The following is a 19,581-nucleotide window of genomic DNA, read 5'->3' as shown; positions in this document are numbered from 1 at the left end:
AGCCTGCTCCACCATTCAATATGATCATGGCTATCTTAACACCATACTCCTGTGCTCTCCCCATGCCCCTTGGTGCTTTGAGTCCGGAAATCTATCTCTTTCCTTCTTAAATATATTCGGTGACTTGGCCTCCACAGCCTCAGGTAGAGAATTCCACAGGTTCACCACTCTCTGAGTGAAGAGGTTTCTCCTTATTTCAATTGTAAATGGTCTACCCCGTATCCTGAGACTGTGACCCCTTGTTCTAGACTCCCCAGCCAGAGAAAACATCATCCCTGTCAGAATTTTATGTTTCAAATGAGATCCCCTCTCATTCATCTAAACTCCAGTGAATACAGGCCTAGTCGACCCACTCACTCCTCATATGACAATCCTGCCATCCCAGGAATCAGTCTGGTGAACCCTTCGCTGCACTCCCTCTCTGGCAAATATATCCTTTCCTAGGTAAGGAGACCAAAACTGCACACAATATTCCAAGTGTGGTCTCACCAGGGCCCTGTACAGCTGCAGTAAGCTATCCTTGCTCCTGTACTCAAATCCTCTCGCAATGAAGGTCAGCATACCATTTACCTGCTTAACTGCTTGCTGCATCTGCATGCTTGCTTTCAGTGATTGGTGTACAAGGACACCCAGATCCCTTTGTACATCGACATTTCCCAATTTATCATCATTTAAATAATATTCTGCAGGTCTGTTTTTCCTACCAAAAAGGATAACTTCACACTTAACTACATTATACTGCATCTGCCATGTATTTGCCCTCTCTCTCAACCTGTCTAAATCACCTTGAAGCCTCTTAACATCCTCCTCATTGCTCACATTCCCACCAAGTTACATATTGTCCGCAAACTTGGAAATACATATTTGGTTCCCTCATCCAAATCTTTGATATATATCGTGAATAACTGGGGCCCAAGCACTGATTCCCTGCAGTACCCCACTAATCACTGCCTGCCATTCCGAATAAGACCCATTTATTTCTACTCTCTGTTTCCTGTCTGCTAACCAATTCTCAATCCATGCCAATATATTACCCACAATCCCATGTGCTTTAATTTTACACACTAGCCTCTTATGCGGGACTTTATCAAAGGCTTTCTGAAAATCCAAATACACCACATCCACTGGTTTTCCCTTATCTATTCTGCTAGTTATGTCCTAAAAAAACTCCAGTATCTTTGTCAAACATGTTTTCCCTTTCATAAATCCATGTTAACTTTGTCTAATCCCGTTGATATTTTCTAAGTGTCCTGTTATCACATCCTTTATAGTAGACTCTAGCATTTTCCCCACTACCAAAGAGTCTCCCTACCCCCTTCCCCAGTCACAAGACGACAAACTCCTTCCCATGTTAACTCAGTAGTGCCCTTAGTCCTAATGCTAATTCACAAACAATGCCTTATCTCTGGGCTGAACTTTTACAGTACGGTAACACAAATTAATGGAAGTGGTTGTGTCAGGACAGATTGTACAGTGCTGTAACTCTGCTGAATGTTATTGCTTGTTTCTAGACTGGAGAGCTTACAATGTTGGTGATGCTTTACATCATTTCATCTCTGAACAGCGCAGCAACCTTGTCTGTTATTCCTTCCCTCAGGACTTAACACTGGGTTTAAAGCAGTACCTGAGGAGAAAGTGGAAACGCCAGAGATGACAGATAATGACATTACTCCATTGCCAACTCTGGAGGAGGTGGCACGGTTGACATCCTTGTGCAGCACTGCAAGGGGTAAGAGGGTGTTGGGAAATGCTGACCAAGGAAAAGTTGTTCAATTTTCAATAAAAGCAATTTGACTTTGAATCGTGCGACGTAAAGGAAGAGGTTGGAGCAAAAGGGAATAAACAAACACTTCTCGTAAAATGCATTGTGTGTGTGGGTTGGAGGGATAGGCTCCTGCTGACCTAGTTCAATGATAACATGACTGAAGTCACATGTTAACTCGCTCAATTGGTCGTACGAACAAGGTGTAGGCCATTCAGCCCCTCGAGCCTGCTCTGCCATTGAATAAGATCATGGCTGACCTGACAGTAACCTCAAATCTGCATCCTACCTACCCCGATAACCTATCACCCCTTTGCTTACCAAGATTCTATCCACCTCTGCCTTAAAAATGTCCAAATACACTGCTTCCACCGCCTTTACACGAGGAGAGTTCCAAAGACTCTCAGCCGTCAGGAAAAATTTCGCCTCAACTCTGTTTTAAATGGGTGACCCATTATTTTGAAACAGTGACTCCTAGTTCTAGATTCTCCCACGAGAGGAAAGATCCTTTCCACATCCACCTTGTCAAGTCCCCTCAGGATCTTACATGTTTCAATCAAGTCACCTCTTATTCGTCCAAACTCCAGAGGATACAAGCCCAGCCTGTCCAACCTTTCCTCATAAGGCAACCCGCCCATTCCAGTTTGGTAAACCTTCTCTGAAGTGCTTCCAATGCATTTACACCGTCCTTAAATAAGGAGACCAATACTGTACACAGTACTCCAGAAGTGGTCTCACTAGTGTCCTGTACAACTGAAGCATAACCTCCCTACTTTTGTATTCAATTCCCCTCCCAATAAATGATGACATTCTATTAGCTTTCCTATTTGCTTGCTGTCACTTGCAATTTGGAACAGAGGCTGCTAAACGTGCTGTAATATGAATGACATTCTGCGTGTGGAGAGGGCAGGTAAACCTTAGTCATGTTCTCAAGGATGCGCAGGTGGACTGACTCCCCTGAAAGGACTTAGGATTTTTCCCAGCAGAGGATGGTGTCGATAGTGAGCACTATGGAACCGTTTATAGGGGCGCTCGGGGGAACCTCCCAATTTCCGATGAGGCCGGTCCACCTCTGTTTGGGCCATTTTCCTAGAGTTTCTCCTCCATGCCTGTAATTTAGGCTGTGCGTCAGTTAAAATTTCCCCCAGTGTTCTTCTATTAATATGTCATTAGAAATGAAAACTGGGCGGGGTGTAAACCATGAGCCAATTTCCTGCCCGGCAGAAGCAGTTAAAATAGACCCTATAAAAAAATGTTTTATAATGACTATTTATGGCTGCTGACTGTGAAACTGGTCCTTAATCAGTGACCCAGGAGCGTGACGTTTTAGGTATTTGTTCTTACTAGAACCAAGGGGAACATTCTTGGCTATCCCACCTTCGTTGCAGGTATCTCGGCTCCAGATAATACAAGGGAACAGCTTGAATCGATGCCTGGTGCTGAAATCCTACTGAACTCGGTGCGCCCCACGTTCGAGCAGCCAGCAGCTCCTCCACCCATGGAACCTCTGTACAGGCTTGGAGAGGATGGAAAGGTCATAGGTATGACATCTACCAGAGTCTCAACAAACCCTCCCCACCCCACTCCAGTCGATGTAAGCTTTCCTCACCAGAAGGTGCATGTGAAGCTTGTATAAACAAAAAAAAAAATGGTTTTTTTTCCATATAATTGACATTTCTCCATTACCAACCCTGGAGGACGTGGCATGTTTGAGCCTGAGAACGTCAAATAAGAAATAGGAGTAGAAGTAGGCCATTCAGTTTCTGGTCAATGGTAACACCAGAATGTTGATAGTGGGGAATTGAATGATGGTAATGCCACTGAATGCCATCTTGTTGGAGATGGTCATTGCCTGACATTTGTGTGGCATGAATATTACTTGCCACTTGTCAGCCCAAGCCTGGACATTGTCCAGGTCTTGCTGCATTGGGACATCTGAACTTATGACAGAGGGAAGGTCATTGATGAAGTAGCTGAAAATGGTTGGGCCTTGGACACTACCCTGAGAAACTCCTGCAGTGATGTCCTGGAGCTGAGATGTTTGAGCTCCAACAATCACAACCATCCTCCTTTGTGCTGGGTATGACTCCAACCAGTGTAGAGTCTTCTCCCTGATTCCCATTGACTCCAATTTTGTTAGGGCTCCTCGATGCCACACTTGGAGAACTTGCAGGTTGTGGTGTTCCGATGATTCTTCTGCCCTTATTCTTCTCGGTGGTATAGGTTGTGCGTTTGGAAGGTGCTGAGGGAGGAGTGACGAGTGCTGTAGTGCAGTTTGTAGACACTGGTACACACTATGGTACACTTTCTGCCACTGTCTGCCAGTGGTAGATAGGTTGCCAATCAGGTGGACTACTGTATCTTGGAAAAATGAAGTAAACGTAAGAAAGAAAAAGTCTTGAATTTCTATTGCACCTTTCAAGATGCCAAAGAAGCACTTTAAATGTCATCAATGCTACAATGTAAGAAAGGTAGCAGTCAATTTGTACACAAGGTTGTACAAACAGCAGTGTGATAATGATCAGGAAATCTGTTTTTGCAGTGTCGATTGAGAGATAAACATTAGCCAGGATCCCAGCGATATGTCCCCTGCGCTTTAAACAGGGCTGTAGGATCTTTTGCATCAACTCGTGAGAGCATATGATGTCTCAGCTTTATTCCTCATTTGAAATACAGCAATTCTGACAGTAGAGCACTCCCTCTCCTCTACAGGGAGTGTCAACTGGATTTTTGTGCTCATGTTTCTGCAGTGAGACTTGAACCCACAACCTAGAACCATAGAACACTACAGCACAGAAAACAGGCCATTTGGCCCTTCTAGTCTGTGCCGAAATATTATTCCGCTAGTCCTATTGACCTGCACCTAGTCCATAACCCTCCAGACCTCTCTCATCCGTGTACCTATCTAATTTATTCTTAAAACTTAAGAGTGTGCCCACATTTACCACGTCAGATGACAGCTCATTCCACACTCTCACCACTCTCTCTGAGTGAAGAAGTTCCCTCTAACGTTCCCCCTAAACCTTTCCCCTTTCACCTTCTGGCTCATTGGCGAGTGTGCTACCAACTGAGCCATTGATGTCACAAAAGTAAAGATTTAGATTGCACTTCATTTTAATCGATTGTGTTTTACTCTCTTGGTCAGCTACTCCAACAGAGGTCCATGAAGCTTTGTCAGAGCTCGGGTACCGTTCGTTCAGACCAGGACAGGAATTAACCGTGATGAGGATTTTATCAGGTATGTGAGGAAGGGAATTGTTCAGGCTGTGAGACTGCATTTGAGTATAACTGATAGCAATAGTAGGTGCAGCCCCTCCAAATTTCTTTAAGTTCATAGTATCATGCAGCAGAGAAAGGAGCCAATTCCATTTTGGAACTTGGGGTGTGGAAATAGATTCAATACTTTCAGGCAGTAGATTACAACTTGTGTAAACAAAAACAAAAAAAACCTCCTTTATTTGTTTTGATAATCGTTTCAAATCTGTGGCCTCTAGCTACTGATCCTCTTGCTAGTGGAAACGGATTCTCCCTATCAGCTCCATATAATTTTGAACACCTTCATTAAATCTCCCCTTGTCAACCCTAGAAATTGTACACTCTGCTTTGTACTCTCAACTCTCCCTTAACATCAGGTGAATGATTTATACTGTGTAACCACTTCTGTATTGATTGAGAAGTTGGTGCTCTTAGGGAGAGTTTCTTATGGACTGATTCTTCAGGCACCAGAGACATGTTTAGGGCTTTGGAATCTAAGAGTTTTATTTACAGATTTTGTTTTTTAATTTCTGCAAATATATGCCAGTGATCAATAAATTCTGCTTTTTAAAGAATGTACATGCTAATATATCTGTGGTGTTTGCAGTGATTTATGATAGAAATAAAATTTTATTGCACAATATTATGAGATTATGATGTTTGTTTACCTCTATCTGAATTCTATGTCTTGCCTTTTTCCTAAGTGCGAGATAATGAGGTGGTGTATGGCATGAGGGGGGTGGGTGCCTGGGGTGGGCCGTGGCACGAGGGGGGAAGGGGATGGGTGGCTGGTTGGTAAACTGGGGAAGTGCTGTTGCTGTTTTGAAATAGGCACAGGGAACAATCTCTGCTCCCAAAGATGAGCCTGTGGTCTGATCAAAATTCCACCTCAGGTCTCATCTGTTTGGTACCAGTCAGCCACACATCAATTAGACATCCTGATATTGATCTTCAGTTTGGAGGAGGTTACTCCGAGCCAGCAGCAGCCCCCTGGGTAGGTCTGGAGTGTGGCAGAGTGGATGGGCAGGTGAGGCGAGCAGGAGGTGGGTGGGTGTGGGCCTACAGCATCCTGCAGTATCGCAGTAGAGCCAGAAAAGGAAGGAGCTCCTGCTCCTGGCTTCACGTTAAGGTAATTGAAGCCACAGACTTCTCCTTTTATTATGTTGGCCGCCTTCCTTTGAGGACCCACTGGTTACACTTCATTAGACACCTAAAAACTGAGCAGAGCATGAATGAGATGGCCCAGGGCTCAGTGGGAAGCTATGGCCAGTGCCAGGGCATTGGAAGGGAATCTGAGAGTCTAAATAGAGAATAGGAGGGAGGTTGCAAGGTCAGAGAGTATTGGGATTTGGGAGGTGGATTTGGTGTGTGGGAGAATTGGTATAGCGATAGAGGGTGATGGTAGCTTGGAGACAGATTCTGGCTGTGTGCGTACTGAGAAGAGGGAAAGTAGGATCTGGGAGCAGTGCATCTAAGCATTTGGAAGTAATAGGTTTCTGGGAGCAATGGATAATCGGGGATGGAAATCTGGGATTAATAAGCTCAGGACAATTGGTCATTAGCACATTGTGGAACCACCATGAGGGTGATTGGGGAGTTAGGGTTATGGAATGATATTAGAGCTGTTAAAATAGAGAGGCTTGGAAGGGGCAGGATGGGGAAATGTTTTGGGGTAGCTGGACTTACTACTGTTTGAGAGGAATTGGGTCTTATACTTTTATAGGAGGGGCTGAATGATAATGAAGGCTGTGAACTTGCAAGTTCTGCATCCAGAGAAAGGAAAGGTATGGGCACTGAATGGAGAAGCTGCAAGAAGGAAGGAGAAGGAAAGTCTATCAGCACAAAGATGCTAATCTGTCCTGAATTCTTGATTCCACGAATGCTTTGCAATTTAACATGCCTCATCTCCCCTGCTTCAACATGTGAAGCGGCTTCAACTCGAGCAATTGATTAAAAGTCCAAGTTGTTGTTGACTACAGTGCTTTGAGGTTCCTGACCCTCTCCTATGATGTCTGTCCTGTTCCCTTCCCCAAACTAGGTCTTTCCACTCTGGTTGTGCTCTCCACTGGAATGGGGAAATCATTTTGCTATCAGTTACCTGCATACCTGTACGCCAAGAGGTCAAAGTGCATCACCTTGGTGATTTCACCTCTCGTATCGCTGATGGATGACCAGGTGAGGTTTTCAGTTTCTTATTTTTATACCCATTTAGTTTTTAAGGAGTAGCCCTGGCTACATTCTCAAATTTAGAAAATAAAAGACACAGCAACTGTTAGTAAAACCCAAAAGAACCAGTCAGGACTCCAGTTCTGTTCTACCTGTTAATTAAACAGATAACGAAGTACATTTCACCCCCATAACCAGATGCTGCACCAGTCCCCTTTCAATGGCATCTCAATCACAGACCTAAACTACCAGCTCTCTGTGTGAGGTGTTGGTGCCATTAGTTATCCCTGAATTAACATCACTAAATCGATACCAGGGTGACTAACTACACATGCTGGAAATGTTCAGATCAGGCTGCGTTTATCGAGAGGTCTTCCATCAGGAGTGTAAAGTCTGGTCATTTTCCTCATTGCTGTTTGTGGGATCTTGCTGAACACAGTTGGCTGCTGTGTTGGCCACATTACAATAGCAACTACATCTCTGAATCCTCACCATCAACATCCTGGGGGTTACCATTGACCGTAAACTGAACTGGACTAGCCATATAAATACTGTGGCTACCAGAGCAGGTCAGAGACTGGGAGCACTGTGATGAATATCTCCCCTCCTGACTCCCCAAAGCTTGTCCACCATCCAAAAGGCACACGTCAGGAGTGTGATGGAATACTCCCCATTTGTCTGGACGAGTGCAGCTCCCACAACACTCAAGAAGCTCGACACCGTACAGGACAAAGCAGCCCGCTTGATTGGCACCACATCCACAAACATTCACTCCCTCCACCACCGATGCACAGTAGCAGCAGTGTGTACCATCTACAAGATGCACTGCAGCAACTCACCAAGGCTCCTTAGACAGCACCTGCACGACCCCTACCACCTAGAGGGACAAGGGCAACAGACACATGGGTACACCGCCATCTGGAAGTTCTCCTCCAAGTCATTCACCATCCTGACCTGGAAATATATCGCCATTCCTTCACTGTCACTGGGTAAAAATCCTGGAAATCCCTTCCTAACAGCACTGTGGGTGTACCTACACCACATGGACTGCAGCAGTTCAAGAAGGCAGCTCACCACCACCTTAATTCTTAAGCGCAATTAAGGATGGGCAATAAATGCTGGCCTCACCAGTGATGCTCACATTCAATGAAAGAATATAAAAACAATATTACAAAAATACTTGGTGTTGAAGTGCTTTAGGGTGTTCTGAAGTCATGAAAAGCGCTGTTGAAATGTAAATTATTGTCTTTACTGTGTATCAGGTGTGAGTGTACTTTGTTTCTCTCAGAAGGAATCACGAACAGTTTGCAGCGTAAGAATTCATATTAGGATCATTAAATGGTTACAGCACAGAAGGAGGTCATTCAGCTCATTGTGTCCATGCTGGCACTGTGCAAGAGCAATTCACCTAGTGCCAGACCCACCTTGTCTTCTCCCCATAGCCCTGCATATTCTTCCTTTTCAGAAGTCAAGTAGCTCTTGAAAGCCTCGATCAAATCTGCCTCCACCACACATTCGGGCAGTGCATTCCAGATCCTAACCATTCGCTGCACGAAGAAACACTTGTCACCATTGCTGCTTTTGCCAGTAACCTTAAATCTGTGCCCTCTGGTTCTCCATCCTTCCACCAATGGGAACAGTTTATCCCTATCCGTCCAGACCCCTCATGATCTTGAATACCTCTTATCAAATCTCTCGATCTTCTCTTGTCCAAGATCAGTCCCAGCTTCTCCAGTTTATCTTGTGCTGCCATCTTCAATGATCTGTGCACATATACCCCCAGGTCCCTCTGCTCTTGCACCCCCTTTAGATTTGTACCCAGGTATCAGATTATTGGCAAGAAATCACTTGACTTTGCATATTTATTTTGTACATTCCCTACAGGTATCGGGACTTCCTGCCAATCTCAAGGCCGTTTGTATCCATTCCAGTATGACTAGGACACAGAGAGAAGCAGCTGTTGCTAAGGTCAGCTGGAGATTTAGTGGTTCGTTGTGGTCATTGAATATGGAGATTGACGAACTGAGCTCTTTGCAAATGTTCTTTGACCTTTTTATAGAAAAATGCAATACTGAAGGAAGCCCCTCAGCTCATCATGCCTGTCCTGGCTCTTTGAAAGAGTTATCAAACTAGTTCCACTTCCCTTGATTATCCTCCTAGCCCTCCAAATGCTACTACCACAAGAATTCAATTCCCTTTTTGAAGTTAATGTTGAATCTGCTTCCACCACCCTTTCAGGCCGTACCCAAGTGATTTTATCTATTTATTTAAGCCTCTTGTGTGGAAAGATTCCCTGTTACTTCTGTCACCCTGTATCCGTGGATTTCGGTTTTATCTTGCAACCTGGAGAAAATTATTTTTTTTGCCACAGATGCCAGCCAATATCATTTAAATGTAAACACACAGATCAGTGGCAGCCCTGTCATCAGCGTGGAAGCAAATAGTGACTCCACTGCACACCTGCTGAATACTGATGCTGAAGGAAGGGATTGTCAGTATTTCAAAAGCACTTCTTAGAAAATATCTTGGTTTAAAAAAATTATATGCTGTTGAAATATGTCGTGTCCTTTGTACAGCTAGGTAATTTCAAATGACATTGCACCTCACAAATGTTAACTTCAGAACCATCCAATAACTTCTAATTTTAAGCTGTTGGGCAGTGAGAACTATTAGTTCTGAAACTTCTGTCACCAGTGTTAGCCGCTCCTTTTCTGGATTTCCCAATTTATGATAAATATGGGTCAGGAGATGAGTAAAGGTAGTTCCCTGTCATAAAAAAAATCAAGTTTCTCTTAACCCGATATGGGTAGATCCTTCTAACGCTCCACGAGCATAATTCTTAACCTTGTTGTGTCAATGCACCTTCCTGGAGGTCAGCTGGGACAGATCAGACAGAGATCTGTTTCTGACGTTTCTTGCTGCCTTGTTTCTCCAGGTTATGTGGCTGACCACATTGTTCCCTCCATTCCAGTAATGAGGCAATCTGTCCCTGTCAGACTTGTGCTAACAAGTGGCAAGTTCTGTAACATTTGTGCCATTCTAATGCCAGACAATGGGACCATCTCCAGCAAGAGAGAGTCTTGAGTACCTCCCCATGATATTCATTGGTATTACCAATGTCCATAAACACCCACCTGCAGGTCACCTTTAACCAGGAACTCAACTGGACCAGCCTCTGACTACTAGAGCAGGCCAGAGACTGGGAATTCTGCGGTGACTGATCATCTGCTGACTCCCCAAAACTTGTCCTCCACCTCCAAGGCACAAGTCTAGAGAATGATGGAATACCTTGCGAATTTGCCTGGATGAGTAACAACAACTCATAACAACACACAAGTTTGAAACCATCTAGGACAAATCAGTCAAGCTGGATGGGGTATCAATGTGCACAATCTACAGGATGCACTGCAACAACTCAACAAAGCTTCTGCAATGGACGGTTAATGGTGTTGAGGTGTATGACCGGATTCCTGCAGCTTGGAGGAGGCTTCACCTTTCCTGAGAGTGCTCAGTTCTGAAGGCTCCACTTTGAGCACAGAATGCACCTCCAGGGACATCAAGTAAATCTGTACAAACTGGATGGCTGTAAGAAACTTTTTTGTTTTGAACTTAATTGGACTCCCATTTCAGCTTTCCTCCAATTTGTGTGTTTGCCTTTGAATCCACAGGTGAAAGAGGGTAAGGTCCATGTGCTGTTGCTCTCCCCAGAGGCGCTTGTGGGTGGTGGCCGGGCGGGATCAAGCTGTCTCCCACCTGCACACGAGCTTCCCCCAGTGGCTTTTGCTTGTATCGATGAGGCGCACTGTGTCTCGGAATGGTCACACAACTTCAGACCATGCTACCTCCGTCTGTGTAAGGTAAGGGAGGAGCAGCTCGGTGCTGGAGTGCTTTAGATGGATGCAGTGCAGCGGTGATCAGAATTAGCTTGAGGGAAATAATCTGAATTCAAATTGAGCGTCTAATTACTTCCAGTTTTCTGCCACCCTCCTTAAAAATGCTTGTTGGAGCGCGTGACCCTTGCCCTATTCAAGTTGGACTGTAACTTTGAGTGCTGACGGTGAAGGACATTTATATTGTTGACCTTACCTAATTCCCACCCTGAAGCTAGCAATAAGCAATGGAAACCCCAGATGATTCTCAGCCACTCCTGCCGATGATGAGCTCTTGAGTGCCGCCCTGGCAGTTGCAATGAGCCAACAAGACAGAAACCCAATTTGAACCGTGCAGTTTTTGAGTAGTACACTCCAGCAATACCACATCACAACTTACCAACTGTCTTGTATGAAAAGTATCCAAACTCCCATCTACGAGGCACAAGTCAGGAATGTGATGGAATACTCTCCACTTGCCTGGATGAGTGCAGCTCCCACAACACTCAAGCTTGACACTGTCCAGGACAAAGCAGCCCACTTGATTGGCACCACATCCACAAACATTCACTCCCTCACCACCGATGCACAGTAGCAGCATTGTGTACCATCTACAAGATGCACTGCAGGAATTCACCAAGGCTCCTTAGACAGCACCTTCCAAACCCATGACCACTATTGTCTAGAAGGACAAGGGCAGCAGATAGAGGGAACACCTCCGCCTGGAAGTTCCCTTCCAAGTCACTCTTCATCCTGATTTGGAAATATATCGCCGTTCCTTCACTGTCACTGGGTAAAAATCCTGGAAATCCCTTCCTAACAGCACAGTGGGTGTACCTACACCACATGGACTGCAGCGGTTCAAGAAGGCAGCTCACCACCACCTTCCCAAGGGCAACTAGGGATGGGCAATAAATGCTGGCCTAGCCAGTGAAGCCCACACCCCCTGAATGAATAATAAAAAAAACCTAATGAATGTTGCCCGCTATCTCAAAGGGATTGACAGACAGAATTGAGGTGCTGATGCTTCAGTTGTACACGGCCTTGGTTAGACCCCATCTGGTGTCCTTGTGCTCAGTTTTGGGTAACAAACCTCAAAGATTTACAAAACCAAAATACCGCAGATGCTGGAACTCTGAAATGAGAATAAAAAATGCCGGAAATGCTCAGCAGGTTGGGCAGCGTCTGTGGAGGGAGAAACAGTTAACATTTCAGGTCAATGATCTTGTAGGAATTCTGATGAAAGGTCATTGACATGAAGCATTAAAAATATTTTTCTCCACAGATTCTGCCTGACCTGAGTATTTCCAGCTTTTCCTGTTTTTACCCCTGGAAAGATTTTTTTTTAGCCTTGGATAGATTACAGCAGACCCACGAGAATTATGCCAGGAATTAATGGGTTAAATTGGGGGCAGATTGGATTAAGCATGGCTGCATACCCTTGAGTTTAGAAGGGTGACCTGATCGAGATTTTTAATGTGATAAGGGACTTGGTCATATAGATAAAGAGAAACCATTTCCTCTGGGCACTTAGTCAAGTATCAGAGGACAGGCAGTGCCAATGGAACTAACTATCCTATTGTTAGAACTGCAAGATGTGAGGGAAAGTTATTGGGAGAATGAAAAAAAGTAAAGTATGCTAAAGTCACTCACTGAAGACAATTGTTAACCCAGTGACAGTGAAGGACAGTTAGCCAGCAGGCTGAGTAAATTCTCTTTCCTCCGCTTTGACAGGTCTTCACCCAGTGGATTAACAAATTCAGTTTAAATTATGAACATAGGTAACACAAGAGAGCAACTTTTAATATTTCTGTTCTTCAGCAGATTATTTTGTGTCTGATCTGCAGGTCCTGAAGGAACGCTTGGGAGTGAAATGCCTGCTGGGACTAACAGCTACTGCCACACTAGCAACAGCCCAGAACGTCGCACATCACCTTGGGATCCAGGAAGTGGAAGGAATAGCTGTACGTTCTGCAGACATACCAGCCAATTTGTTCCTGAGCGTGTCTACAGACCGAGACCGGGACCAGGTAAAGCCCTGTGCGGACTGTTAATAGCACACCGTAAGGGGGAGCGAGAGAGAAAAACTATCTGGTTCTTGCTGGTGACTGCATAAAAGCTTCCAGTGGTTGAGAACACACCCTGTTGTAAAATAAAAGCTGGTCTTGTAGATTAGGAGAACGTACAACTCTTTTTTTCAAAGTTAGCAGGATGTAGGCTTCGCTGGCTAGACCAGCATTTATTGCACATCCCTAATTGCCCTTGAGAAGGTTGTGGTGAGCTGCCTTCCTGAACTACTGCAGTTGCAGTATTGGGTGGTATACACACACACACAGTGCTGTTAGGGAGGGTGTTTCAGGACTTTAACCCAGTGACAGTGAAGAAACAGCGATACAATTCGAAGACAGGATAGTGCACGGCTTTGAAGGGGAACTTGCAGCCGGTGGTGTTTCCACACGTTCGCCCTTGTCCTTCTAGATGGTGGATACTTCGCTCTGTAAAGTCACCTGTCAGAACATTGGCTCCTTGTGTGGTGTTTTATATATATGCGTACTGGTTTTAAGTAAATTCTTTAACTGTGTTCTTGCCCCAGGCTCTTGTAACTTTGATCCGAGGTGACCGGTTTGCCTCCTTGGATTCCATTATTGTCTACTGCACCCGGAGAGAGGAGACTGCCCGTATCGCAGCCCTGCTCCGGACATGCCTTCAGGGAGTTACGCTAAAGGAGCCATCGATAGAACTGAACAAGGAGGGGGAGACTGCTGAAGAGATCCTAGCAAAAAGAAAGAAAGCTATGGGTAAACCGCCTGTGTCGCAGGAGGGGGGGATCCTGTGGAAAATGGCATAAAACCTAGATTTTGAAATTATGCTGTTTAAAATGAATTGTTTAGGGTAGAAATTGAAATGCTCTACACCTGATATTTGGGCATGATATGACTGTAAAACATATCAGTTTAGTAGTGGCACAATCTGTGCCTACTCTGCATAGCCGTGGTCCCACTACTAACTCTGTGGGGTTTACCTGAACGTGCACCTAAAACTTGGAGTTAAGCCTGCCAGATATGTAAATTAGGGCCCCAGCCCCTGTTGAACTACTCCATTGAGAAATTTGTTAGCAATGAGTGGAGCATAAAGGACAAGGTTGATCTCTAGTGTCAGGGGACTGAGTTATTGAGTCAGTCTGGAAAGGAGCGAGAATGAGAGGGGAATATTTACAGGTGTGTAAAATACCGACAAATCAATTCACCTGGAGCACATTAAATCTGGACTGTATGACAAGGAGACACCAGTATTAACTCTTGTATGTTCAACACTTATATCAGGAAATGCTAAAGAGCCTGCTGTTGGCAGAAGTGTTGTGAACCTGAGGACACCTGATTTCAGGTGAATGGCAAAAGAATCAACAGCAACTCCTGACCTGGAGTGCACTACCTTAGAGAGAAGTCGGGTCCAATTGAAACTTTTAAAACTGAATTGCGTAAGCCCCTGAAAGTTTGCAAGGTGATGGAGAAGGGGCAGGGGAGTGGGACTAACTGTGTTGCTCTGGCAGAGAAATGAATGCAATGGACTGAATGTCATCCTCCTGTGCTGTAACCATTCCGAGTGATAAGTAAATTGGATGCTGGTAGGATGGTGGGAGCAGTGCCTGGAATCACAGAAAAGACAACTTAGTATTGCTGCAAAGAGAAATGTCGCTAAAGCTTTTCATCTTGCACTCAGTAGGACAAATGCAAAAATGCCAAATTTCAAACAATCTCAATTTATGCTACAGGAGGAAAGGGTGCTGATTGGTTGGCTGAGGTGTTGCCATGGAGGAACACTAACAACCAGTTTAAGATGATCAGTCGCGCTTGTAATTTGGCTCACTTACTAGAAGAAACATACATTCACACACATGCAACTGTTCTCTGCAAACCAAAGAAATATGTTCAAGCCTTGCACCCTTTTCTCAATAACCTGAGGAGCTTGGGGAGCCTGTAGTTCCGCATTGCTTTCTGCATGGCAATTGCCAGTCAGACTCGACTTGCCAACCGATCAGCACCCTTTTCTCCAGTACTATAAATTTTTTGTAATAGTTTTGAAATTTGGCATTCTTGTGTTTGTCCTGATGTGTAAGATGAAAAACATAAGCAACATGTCTCTTTTCAGCAATATTCTCTTTTTTTTTAATTCATTCATGGGATGTGGGCTTCGCTGCCTGGGCCAGCATTTATTGACCATCCTTAGTTGCCCTTGAATCCCTGATGACAACACCCTGTGTTTTTAAAAAAAAATTCTCATCTCTCCTCTGTTTCTTTCGCCAATTATCTTAACTGTTCTCTGATGACTGATCCTCCTGCCAGTGGTAACTTATCTACTCCACCAAAACCCTTCCCCCATTAAATCTCCCCCTAACCTGCGTGCCATTCTCCCAAGATCAGTTGAACCAGTACCAGCTGATTTGTGTATTCAACAACTGGGAATGAAATTAATTTTTCTTTGTATAGAAGTTGCCTTTGCTGACATTAGAAAAGTATGTCCACAAGAGATTTGTTCTGGCTGGGGAGAAGGTTCTAAACAGATGACTTACTTTCTTAATATTTCTACACAAATAAAACAGCCAGAAAGAAGTTGAGGCGGCCTTTAAAGTGGATTGCTGATTGCTACCACGCTGGAATGTCAGCCAGTGAGCGGAGGAGAATCCAGAACAACTTCATGAGTGGTCAGCTGCGTATCGTGGTGGCAACGGTGGCGTTTGGCATGGGATTGGATAAGTCAGACGTCCGAGGGATCGTGCACTATAATATGCCAAAGGGCTTTGAGAACTATGTGCAAGAGATTGGCCGTGCTGGAAGAGATGGGAAGCCTGCCCATTGCCATCTCTTCCTCGACCCGGAGGTGAGGGTAAAACTTATTTGTATTCTTTACTTTTCTGAGATTTTATCCTCTTCCCTCCCTCCCTCTTACTGGAAGTAATTGTTGTCTCGCTGGGACATAGTCTCTTAGGTGGGAGCAATCGGAGTGGTCACCACAGCAAAAGCGTAACACTGAGGATGGTGGAAATCTGAAATACAAACGCTGGGAATAATCCAGTCAGGCAGCGCCCGTGGAGGGAGAGACAGAGTTAACGTTTCAGGAAAGGCCCCCTCCCCACATTTGCCCCCTGACCTGCTGAGGGTTTTCAGCTTCATTAGCTGTGTGACCTCTATCTGAATTTAGTAGAATGATCCCAGGATGAGGGGCTTCAGTTATCTGGAGAGACCAGAGAAGCTGGGGTTGCTCTCCTTCAAGCAGTGAGGTTAGGGGGAGATTTAATGGGGGAAGGGTTTTGGTGGAGTAGATAAGTTACCACTGGCAGGAGGATCAGTCATCAGAGAACAGTTAAGATAATTGGCGAAAGAAACAGAGGAGAGATGAGAATTTTTTTTTAAAAACACAGGGTGTTGTCATCAGGAATGCGCTGCCTGTAAGGATGATGGAAGCAAATTGGAAAACAACTTTCATAAGAACATTTCATACATTGTTGAAAGGAAAAAAAGATACAGGGCTGTGCTCAATGAGCAAGGGGGTGTGGGACTAATTGTGCTTGCGCAGGCTCTCTGTAATTAGCCAATGGGCCGAATGGCAGCTGTATGATTCAATCTGTACAGAAACATTAGCAGTGGGTCCAGCTGGACTATTTTGCTGCAGAGTCTGATTCTGCTGCTATGTGAAATCACGGCAGCATATTTCCAGCAGCTGAAGCATGGATGGTGATCAGGAGCAAAGATCTTCCTTATCTGTACTTTGAGATATCCTTCTACTTCCCCACCCTATCCCCTTTTTTTTTTGAGAACGCAGGGCCACTCAAGACAATTGTAATACCATTTAAGTTTTTTTAAATTTATTCCTTGACGGGATGTGGGAGTCACTGGCTAGGCCAGCATCAATTGCCCATCCCTGATTGTCCTTGAGAAGGTGGTTGTGAGCTGCTGCCTTGGACCACTACAGTCCACGTTCTGCCTCCATTGAGATCAATTAAGTCAACGCCTAGCAGGATTCAAACCTCTGTGCTGGTGTCCACTTGGGAGTCGAACATTTCTGTTCCAAATGTTCCAAGCAATTTTCTCCTTTCCTGCTTTTGAAGGTGTTGATTGATGCAGCACTTCACTTCCATGGGTTTAGCCAACTTTCTGATCTTGCCCAAGTGACTTCTTCACATGTGAACTCATCCAGCAAATATTTTCAGTGAGGAGCACCCAGTCTCGATCTGGCACAGACACAGCACACCAAAACCCCAAGTGTAACTGGACAACTGGACCTAAGGAGGCTAGGGTTTAATCAAAAGATTTGGACGATGTGATTCTTATATCCGAATATTTCTGTTTTAAATTTGAGACCAGAACCATGTCGACTGTGATCTTATTGAATTGGCAGAGCAGGCTTGAAGGGCCGAATGGTCTACTCCAGCTCCTATATTCCCAATATATTAGAACTCCTGTTAATATGCACTTCCTACACTACAATTGAGTTCCTAGCTGATAACTAAATGAAACACGTTCCAAGATTAAAACTCAGAAATAAAGTACAACATTGAAAAAATATATTATGGTCATCTAGTTATCTGGGCAGCCTTAACTTGCATACGAACATACGAATTAGTAGCAGGAGTAGGCCACTTGGCCCCTCAAGCTCGCTCTGCCATTCAATAAGATCATGGCTGATCTGAATGTAACCTCGATCCCATATTCTTGCCGCTCCCTGATAACCTTTCACCCCCTTGCTTATGAAGAATCTATCTAGCTCTGCCTTTAAAATATTCAAAGACAGCTTCCATTGCCTTTTGAGGAGGAGAGTTCCAAAGATTCGTGATAGAGAGGGAAAAAATTCACCTCATCTGTCTTAAATGGGCCCTTCCTTATTTTTAAACAGTGACTCCTAGTTCTAGATTCTCCCACAAGAGGAAACATCATCTCCACATCCACCCTGTCAAGACTCCTCAGGATCTAACATGTTTCAATCAAGTTGCCTCTTACTCTTCTAAACTCCAGCGGATACAAGTCTAGCCTATCCAGCCTTTCCTCATTAGACAACCCGCCCATCCCAGCTTTAGTCCAGTAAACCTTCTCTGAACTGCTTCCAAAGCATTTACATCCTTCCTTTAATAAGGTGGCCAATACTGTACGCAATACTCCAGAGGGATCTCACCAATGCCCTGTATAACTGAAGCATAACCTCCCTGCTTTTGTATTCAATTTCCCTCATAATTACCGCTAACATTTTATTAGCTTTCCTAATTACTTGCTGTAACTGCATACTAACCTTTTGTAATTCATGCACTAGGGCACCCAGATCCCAGCAATCTCTCACCATTTTAAATGATATGCATTTTCTTGATACTTTCTACCAAAATGGACAAATTCACATTTTCCCACATTCTCCTCCATTTGCCAGATATTTACTCACTTACTTAACCTATCTATTTCACTTTGTAGCCTCATGTCCTCTTCACAACTTAATTTCCTATCTTTGTGTCGTCAGCAAATTTAGCAACCATACATCTGTCCTTTCATCCAAATCATTTATATTAATTGTAAAAAGTTGAGGCCCCAGCACTGATCCCTGTGGCACACCACCCATTACATCTTGCCTCTCAGAAAAAGACCCATTTATGCCATTTCTGTTTCCTGTTAGCCAGCCAATCTTCTATCCATGCCAATATGTTACCCCCTACACCATGAGCTTTTATTTTCCACAATAACCTTTGATGTGGCACCTTATCAAAAGCCTTCTGGAAATCTAAATACAGTACATCCACCCCTTTATCCACAGCACATGACTTCTTCAAAGAACTCCAATAAATTGGTTAAACATGATTTCCCCCTCTCAAAACCATGTTGACTCTGCCTGGTTATCTTGAATTTATCTAAGTGCCCTGCTTTAACATTTAAAATAGCTTCTATCATTTTTCCAATGACAGATGTTAAGCTAACTGGCCTGTAGTTTCCTACATTGTATCCCTCCCTTTTTGAATAAAGAAGTTACATTCGCTATTTTCCAATCTAATGGAACGTTCTCCGAATCCAAGGAATTTTGGAAAATTTAAACCAATGCATCAACTATCTCACTAGCCACTTCTATTAAGATCATAGGATGAAGTCCATCAGGATCTGGGACTTGTCAGCCCGCAGTTCCAACAATTTTTCTCAGTACCACTTCCCTGATTGTAATTTTCTCAAGTTCCTTCCCTCCTTTCCATTTCCTGATTTACAGCTGTTTCTGGGATGTTACTTGTGGCCTCTATGATGAAGACCAAAGCAAAATACTTGTTCAATTCATCTGCCATCTCCTTATTTTACATTATTAATTCCCCAGACTCACTTTCTATAGGACCAACATTCACTTTAACTTTTCTTTTTAAAACATTTATAGAAACTCTGTGTCTTTATATTTCTAGCTAGCCTTCTCTCGTACTCTAGTTTTTCCCTCTTTATAAATCTTTTAGTTATCCTTTGTTGTTTATATATTGTCCAACCTTCAGATCTGCCACCTATCTTTGCGCAATTATAC

At 44.1% G+C, this 19,581-nt stretch overlaps 1 protein-coding gene across 6 annotated transcripts in view; it reads left to right on the top strand.

Annotated features, from left to right (window-relative positions):
• The window catches only part of recql4 (RecQ helicase-like 4), a 97,267-nt gene that overhangs the window by 26,982 nt on the left and 50,704 nt on the right, over positions 1–19,581 (top strand). For 5 of the 6 annotated variants that reach the window (XM_041184460.1, XM_041184457.1, XM_041184459.1 and 2 more), the window contains 9 exons: positions 1,598–1,729; positions 3,151–3,303; positions 4,908–5,000; positions 7,056–7,192; positions 9,068–9,151; positions 10,852–11,040; positions 12,900–13,082; positions 13,646–13,850; positions 15,653–15,930. In XM_041184460.1, the coding sequence (XP_041040394.1) occupies positions 1,598–1,729; positions 3,151–3,303; positions 4,908–5,000; positions 7,056–7,192; positions 9,068–9,151; positions 10,852–11,040; positions 12,900–13,082; positions 13,646–13,850; positions 15,653–15,930 (1,454 nt within the window). The remainder of the gene's footprint in view (positions 1–1,597; positions 1,730–3,150; positions 3,304–4,907; positions 5,001–7,055; positions 7,193–9,067; positions 9,152–10,851; positions 11,041–12,899; positions 13,083–13,645; positions 13,851–15,652; positions 15,931–19,581) is intronic. The other variant, XM_041184461.1, reaches the window with a different exon arrangement.

This window comes from Carcharodon carcharias, chromosome 3, assembly GCF_017639515.1.
Source record: "Carcharodon carcharias isolate sCarCar2 chromosome 3, sCarCar2.pri, whole genome shotgun sequence".
NCBI lineage: Eukaryota > Metazoa > Chordata > Chondrichthyes > Lamniformes > Lamnidae > Carcharodon > Carcharodon carcharias.
Note: the sequence above shows the minus strand (reverse complement) of the source record. Positions and strands in the feature narration are given on the sequence as shown.